The following is a 6,891-nucleotide window of genomic DNA, read 5'->3' as shown; positions in this document are numbered from 1 at the left end:
TCGGTCTGAAACGCGGAACTTTCCTTCCCCCGAAAGGCTGAATAACCCGTTCCTGCCCCAGCCGAGCCGGCTGCAGCCGAAGGTGGCCCCGTCTGCGGTGTCAGGTACCCGCGAGCGGCCCGGGGCGGTGCAGGTTTCACTGCTTAGCGGCAGTCGTTCGCAGAATAGTGTGCCTTGGCTTTATGCAGACAAAGACTATTTTTATTTGTTGTTTCGTGAGCACCATGGAAAATGAGGGTGGGCAGATGCATTTTATTGTGCTTCCAAGAGCTTAAAACCTGGATTGACCTCTCTGGTGTTCCACGTGCCGGTGCTGGTTGGACTGCTTTTGTCACCGGGCTGTCCATATGGTTTATTCTGGGTTTTTTGAGCCAGTCACAGATGCTTCTGATCCTTACTAAAAACTTTTCAGTTCTTGAAACAATCCCTGACATCCTTGAGATTGTCCTATAAAAGTCATCCCATCATCTGATAGTACTTAATACCCAAAAGTTGTTTCAGAAAAAGTTCTAAGAGTACTCTTGGAACAAGTCACAGAGGCTCAGTTTCATACACAAAGCCTGGGTGCTGCAATATAAATCCACCACTTTAGCAAAATAAACAGGAATCTAAAAAATTCCAGACCATGTATGGAGGAGAGGAAGCAAAAGGAAATAACTATCGTCTCTGGCAAGGTCTGCGCTGTTTATTCCCTTTATCTATCTGGCCTCCAAATATTTATTTGTATACAGGGTTCTTATCTCTATGGTAGGAAGAGGCTTGTCTGTTTCACTGAGTATTGAAGATCAAAAACGTTAAAGATCATGATGCAAACTAATGTAACGCTAGTGGGAACCCCCAGGAAGCCACGGGGAAGATACAGATTGCCTTATGTACAGCAGAAAACTAAATTCATCACATACTCCTTGCAGTTTTGTCACCACAGTAACTTGCATAAATTTAACCAAAATATTATTCTTCCTTCATGCCATTTTGTGGTGTTTTTAGGCCCTGCACATCTCTTTAGGCTCGCTGGCAAGTGTTTCAGTTTTGTGGAATCCACGTGAGTAATGCATTCGGATATTTGATTCTATGTATTTATTGGGAATGAACAAGTTTTTTTAAATTTCAGTCTGAATCATTTCTTATTTTCTTTTTCTTTCAAGGTACAAGTATGAGTTTTGTCCTTTCCATAACGTCACTCAGCATGAGCAGACTTTTCGATGGAATGCCTATAGTGGGATTTTAGGGTGAGGCTTTTAGACCTTTAAGTTTTACCTATGTTGTTAGCAGACCATTTTATAGATTGTCAAAAAGAAGGCAGTTTTAAAATTAAGATTCTTTTATTGGTCAGCCTATGTCGTAGTTCCCAAGGCATTACGCATAAAAATACCCCACCTTGAAAAATTCAGATTTTTTTTGTTGATAAATACTAGCCCCCTGTTCTAGCTGCAGGCTGATAAATAACCAGTGCCAACTGCAGGTGTGATATGCTCATGTCAGAAATTCAGTAATGTGTAACTACAGCTTATATTAACAAAGATTTCATGTCTGTTAACTACTTTCACTTTGAGTTGGATATAACATTACAAAATGAAATGAGTGCCTTATGCCTAGTGGTTGTGTTAAACATATTTAATAAAAGGTAATAAAGGACTCAGTGTAGACCCAAAAAAGTATCCCAAAGTATTCAAAGACCCCAGAGTATCCAAATCATGAGACGTAAAAAAAAAAAATTAATTATAAACCAGAGCACCAAAATTACTGCCTTTCGAAATATTTTGAGTGTAGAGGTCTCTTTTTCTCCTATGTGCACGATAATTAGCGAGACAGTATGAGAGGAAAAGGGTGCTTCAAGATTCTGAGAGTGTCACTGGCTTTAGGACTAGCAGAAATAGAGTCTAGTTTTTGTCGGTGCTCTCACCAGCACTACGAACCCAGCAAACAGTCTGAGTTACACAGGGTACTGTGGGATTGATCTATAAGCTGTATTTTATTTCTTTATTTAAATGTGGATTTGTAAGTGCAAATGGTTTGCAAACTCAAAGCTGATCCAAAACCGTGCTCTCAAAGTAACGTCGATGTGCCCTATATAGCAGCCTGGATAATAAACTACACTGTTTATAAGGTCTTGGCTGTAAGAAATGGAAATACGAAGACAGCAGAAATGAAGCATACACAGTTAAATTGAACATGGTGTAAGGGTATTCCTGTTTTTTTCCTGAGTGTTCACCTTTTTCTTTCCAGTATTGTAAAATAAAATGATGTCCTGTTTTTTCAGAATCTGGCATGAATGGGAAATTGACAATAACACGTTTGTTGGAATGTGGATGAGGGAAGGAGACTCCTGTGAAACAAAGAGCAGACAGACAAAGGTACAATAACCCAGACTATGTTGGTTCAGACAGCGTGCCTCTCTGCACACGCTCATGGCACTCTACAGACTGAAACATTCCTACCGTGAAGAAGTTATCATTTAACATGTGATATAAAACACGCAGATGAATTCCTGTAGGAGTTAGGTGAATGGATGGAGGAGGGAAGCTAAAATCAGGATAAAATTTTGAAGAAGTTTACTTACGTGTTCTCATTGGTTACTTTTAACTCTTTTTTTTTTCCTTGATAGAGTGGAATATTCTGGTATTCTCGCTACTGTAGAAACATACAGTGCTTTGTAATTTGTGTTAGGAAAAATAAAGAGCTGTTTGTTGAATTCAAGATGCCAGCCTATTGTGCTGAGAACATCCAGGAAAAAGGAGGGAAAATAATTAGGCAGAAATACGGTGCTCGGGAGTCCAAGGAACAACGATAGGTGGGGGGATCCTTTCCCATTAGACAAAGCAATTTTCACATTTGGTAAAATAATGTGAAAATGTGCTTGCTGTGATTCTTTTTCTGTGGGTGACAGCAGTGGAAGCTTTGACATGATAGTAAGTACAGAAATGCCTCTGCTAGCATTGGAAGACAGCACATTGATCATCAGTGCTGGTCCTGTTTCATAGGGATGTTTTCTGCTCACCTTTGTTTTTACTGATGTTTAGGTTCAACTTATTTGTGGAAAGAGCGATAAATTGGCTTATGTGTCTGAGCCGAGTACTTGTGTTTACTCTCTGACATTTGAGACTCCTCTTGTGTGCCATCCCCACTCTCTTCTAGGTAAGATTTAGAAGATCATTTGTGTGTGGAGCAGTTGGCATATTACACCAGCCTCAAGGAGTGTAGATTTTCAGGTTCTTTGTAACTTGATATAAATGAGTATTAAATGTAACATATAATACAAAGTGTGTTTTAAATCCCAATCATTACAGCACATAGGTATTTCCCAAATAAATTGTTATTGGTAGTATAGACCCAGCGGGTGTTTTTTTGCTTTTTTCTTGGACTGGTTGTAGGAATTGGCCCTGTAGTATCTGCTCATTCACTTACATTACAAAAAAGGAGAGCTTGCTTAGGAGTAAATTCAACAAAGAAATATGAGGCCTTGTAGCTGGAAAGAAGAGTAAAACTTTTGGTCAGTGGCATTCACCAGAAACTTTAAATGTGTGAAGCAGAATTCGTTTAACCCCAACTCTTGAAAGCAGTAAAGAATATGTATAGAAATACTGAATTCTTAAATACACCTGCACGCTACTAGAGGAGCGCTCAACTAATGCGGGATAGTGCTGTTGGTTTTTATGTGGTTTCACTTCCATTTTTCAGTGTATCCGACTCTGACTGAAGCACTACAAAGGAAGTGGGATGAAGCAGAGCAGCTTCTGTATGATGAACTAATAACCGACCAGGTTTGTTAATTTCTTCCAACTCTGTTTGGTAAAGAACAGTCACTGCCAAATAGCCAAACCTGGCTTCTGCAGCTTCTCCTTTTAGAATGGGTGCATTTATTCTGCAGTTGGCAAATAGTAATTTTTGTTGTCTGTAACTGCTATGTTGACTGGTAGTTGTAATGTTTTCTACAGTGTGAAGACTGAGGAGCTGGAATGGCTGGTGCAAATTACAAGCAGAAATGAGAGTCGGGTGGATTGTTCTCTTGTCTTTTTGAAAATTTCTTTTTTAGGGATACAAAAAAATATTGAAAGAGATTTTTGAGGAGGCAGGACTTCTAAAAGCAACTGAAGAAAAGGAAACTGAGAAACAGAATAAGAAAATAAGTCTGGAATTTGAAACAGTGGAGAAGTGCAGTAAGGTATAGAGCATAATATTTATAATGGAGAATTACATTGCTGCTTTTTTAGTCTATGACTCTTATCAGTGTGACAGCATTATGTAAATACTCTTTGGATTCAGCTGAAATCTGTTCATGGGATTATCTTTTCTGGTTTTGATATGTTACAGTCTGCATACAGAGTGATTTGATATCTTTATTCTAGCCCTTAAGTCAAAAACAAACCAGCACAGCTGAATGAGCAGTAGGAAGACAAGGGCTGTGTAGGAATTAGCGTAGGCGCTTGGGTTATGAACACTTTGTAAGTACTCTTTCTGGGGAATATCAGTCTGGAAATAGGAAGGAATTACGAATGAAAATAAATATTCAACCAGCCCTGGGAGTGTGGACACTTCTCTCCGTGGATCATTACCCAGACTTGTGTCAGAATGTGTTGGCTGTTACACAGGCAAGAGGGAGGACGATCTATGCTGTGTCCATTTCTGAATGACTCTTGTGCGTGAACAGTCCTTCTGCAGCAGAATTGAAATGGGGAAAATAGAGGTAGAAGGTGTGCTCAGCCTGAAAGAGTAGAAGCTGGAATTAAAAACATAGCATGGAAGAGAATTAATTCATTATAATGCAGAGAAGAAGCTGCTGTTGTCATTTTATTTGAACATGTAGCAAAGACAAAACACCACATAGTAATTCCTGAATATCACCAAATAAACTGTGGTTAAGCTGAATATATTTACATAAAGATCACCATTTTGATGTGGTATGTTAGGAGCTGTAATATTCATATATTAAATATATATATGTAAATATAAATTTTTTTTCAATAGTTAACAATACAGTATTTAATACTTTGTACTTCTTTTTCTGGCTTCATCATAGCTTAATTGACATAACGTCAGCTGTTTTGGTAACCACAGAATCTTAAATAGCTTTTGCTCTTTCTTGATTTGTGTAAAAACCAAAACGCAATAAAAAATGGGGGCTTCAAGACTTCAGATACGTGGTTTGAGTATCAAAAGTACCAAGCAATCCCTAGCTCTGTAAGTTAACAGAAACTGCTGAACATGAAGTTACTAGGTCAAGAGTTGAGGAGGTGACAAATTTCCAGACTGTAGCATTATGACATAAAATAAAATAAGGCTGGTTCTGTAGCAAGCTTATGAATACAATTTGTGCTATGATAAAATGCTAGTCAGAGGATAGATCTGGAATTGGCACAGGCAGAACTCCTAATTATTATTTTCAGGCTTGGAAAAAGCTGGCTCCTGTTTTGGCAACATAGAAGTATATCTTTTTATAAAATTTGCACCTTGTTCTTGGAATAAGCAGTTTTAAGATATTTTAAGTTAAAAACTGTAGCAGCTGTGTGCAGACCCATTATTTTTTATAAACACCCATTTTATGTATGTATTTGGAGAGTGGTAGAGCCATTTTAAATGTATTTTCTTTCTTAGGAATACAAGGAACTTTCCAAAGTAGTAAAAAAACTTGAAGATTTATTAAGTCAGCACGGTATTGCATACAAAGGAAATTCTGGTGAGTTTTTTGTATTGTTCTTTTTCATTATTGAGTGTTCAGAATGTGAATACCCAAATGTTGTTTTTGGTTAAAGCAAGGATTAAATAATCTGTCATATATGGAGGTAAAATTCAGTAGACAAAGTTTTTAATAAGTACTTAGGTCTTGAGTGATGTGCAAGAGGACTTTGTTGTTGTTGTTGTGGTGGGTGGTTTGGTTTTTTTTGTCCTCCCCCTATTCCTTCCAGTCCATCCTGCCCATTGTTACATGGACTGTTTGTCTAAGGGGAATTTAATTTCCCTGGATATATATTTACACCTTTTGTGTTCAGAATTCACACCTCAAGAAAACAGTGAACCTTTGAGCTAATTAAATTAGCTTAAAATTAGTGACATACTTAATTCTTTCTTTTTGTTTTGAGAAACTTTCTTCTGTGGTTTTTTTTTTTTTAATTGGTGACTTTATTTTCTAGGGAAAACTCATCATATTAGAATTTTTGTAAAACATTTTATCTGCATGTTTAAATTATTAAGTATGTAACTTGCACAGTATTTCTGCCTGTTTGGTAGTTAATTTAATTATTGCAGATTAGAACTGTGTAATCAAAAGCAGAATTCACAATTAACTCTAGATGACTTATTTCAAAGCTATTTAGTGAATTTTGTGGCGAAAAAAGTTTTGGTAACTGATGTCTTAAACTAAATATTCCAGCTGAAAATGCCAGTATCAAACATGCGGGTGACAAACCAGCAACTGCAGCGACAGCTGTTCTCCATGGGTGGAAGGATGATGAGCACCTGCGTGGTGACACAGGTGTTTGGAACGACACCGTGTGAAGAACCTTGGGTGCCAAACAGCGAGTTCACACAGAAGGTCAAGCAAGTGGAACGTGTGTCGTGGCACTCGGATGATTTTACCTTCTGTGAGTCCTCTTGGCTTTCTGAATTCCAGCCCTAAAGGCAAGGGGGCGGAACGGCCCGAGGACTCACCATGGCTTGAGAACAGCGGGCTGGTGCTGCGAACGTTTGTAAAGCGCCCTTGCTAAGGGCGGTGTTCGGCGCAGGTTTACAGACCCAGCTTCGTTCCTGTCTTTGATGGAGCACGGTAACAGATGGAATAAATACAAAACAGTTCAAGACCAGGGCTGTAAAATGTGTAATGTTAAGAACATGTGATTTCATCTGTATGCTAAAATATTTTCTGTGCAGCCTTTAGAAGAGGAAATGTTTCCTGCC

General features: G+C 38.3%; 1 protein-coding gene across 1 annotated transcript; it reads left to right on the top strand.

The window, feature by feature from the left end:
• The first annotated feature begins 41 nt into the window (after positions 1-41).
• On the top strand, positions 42-6,505 carry GNPTG (N-acetylglucosamine-1-phosphate transferase, gamma subunit). The gene is made up of 9 exons (XM_010075813.1): positions 42-104; positions 988-1,042; positions 1,146-1,229; positions 2,261-2,354; positions 3,021-3,135; positions 3,679-3,761; positions 4,034-4,162; positions 5,593-5,674; positions 6,368-6,505. The coding sequence occupies exons 4-9, from the start codon at positions 2,304-2,306 to the stop codon at positions 6,490-6,492; spliced, it is 585 nt and encodes a 194-aa protein (XP_010074115.1). The 5' UTR covers positions 42-104; positions 988-1,042; positions 1,146-1,229; positions 2,261-2,303; the 3' UTR covers positions 6,493-6,505.
• The last annotated feature ends 386 nt before the right edge of the window (positions 6,506-6,891 follow it).

This window comes from Pterocles gutturalis, unplaced genomic scaffold (assembly GCF_000699245.1).
Source record: "Pterocles gutturalis isolate BGI_N339 unplaced genomic scaffold, ASM69924v1 Scaffold54017, whole genome shotgun sequence".
NCBI lineage: Eukaryota > Metazoa > Chordata > Aves > Pterocliformes > Pteroclidae > Pterocles > Pterocles gutturalis.
Note: the sequence above shows the minus strand (reverse complement) of the source record. Positions and strands in the feature narration are given on the sequence as shown.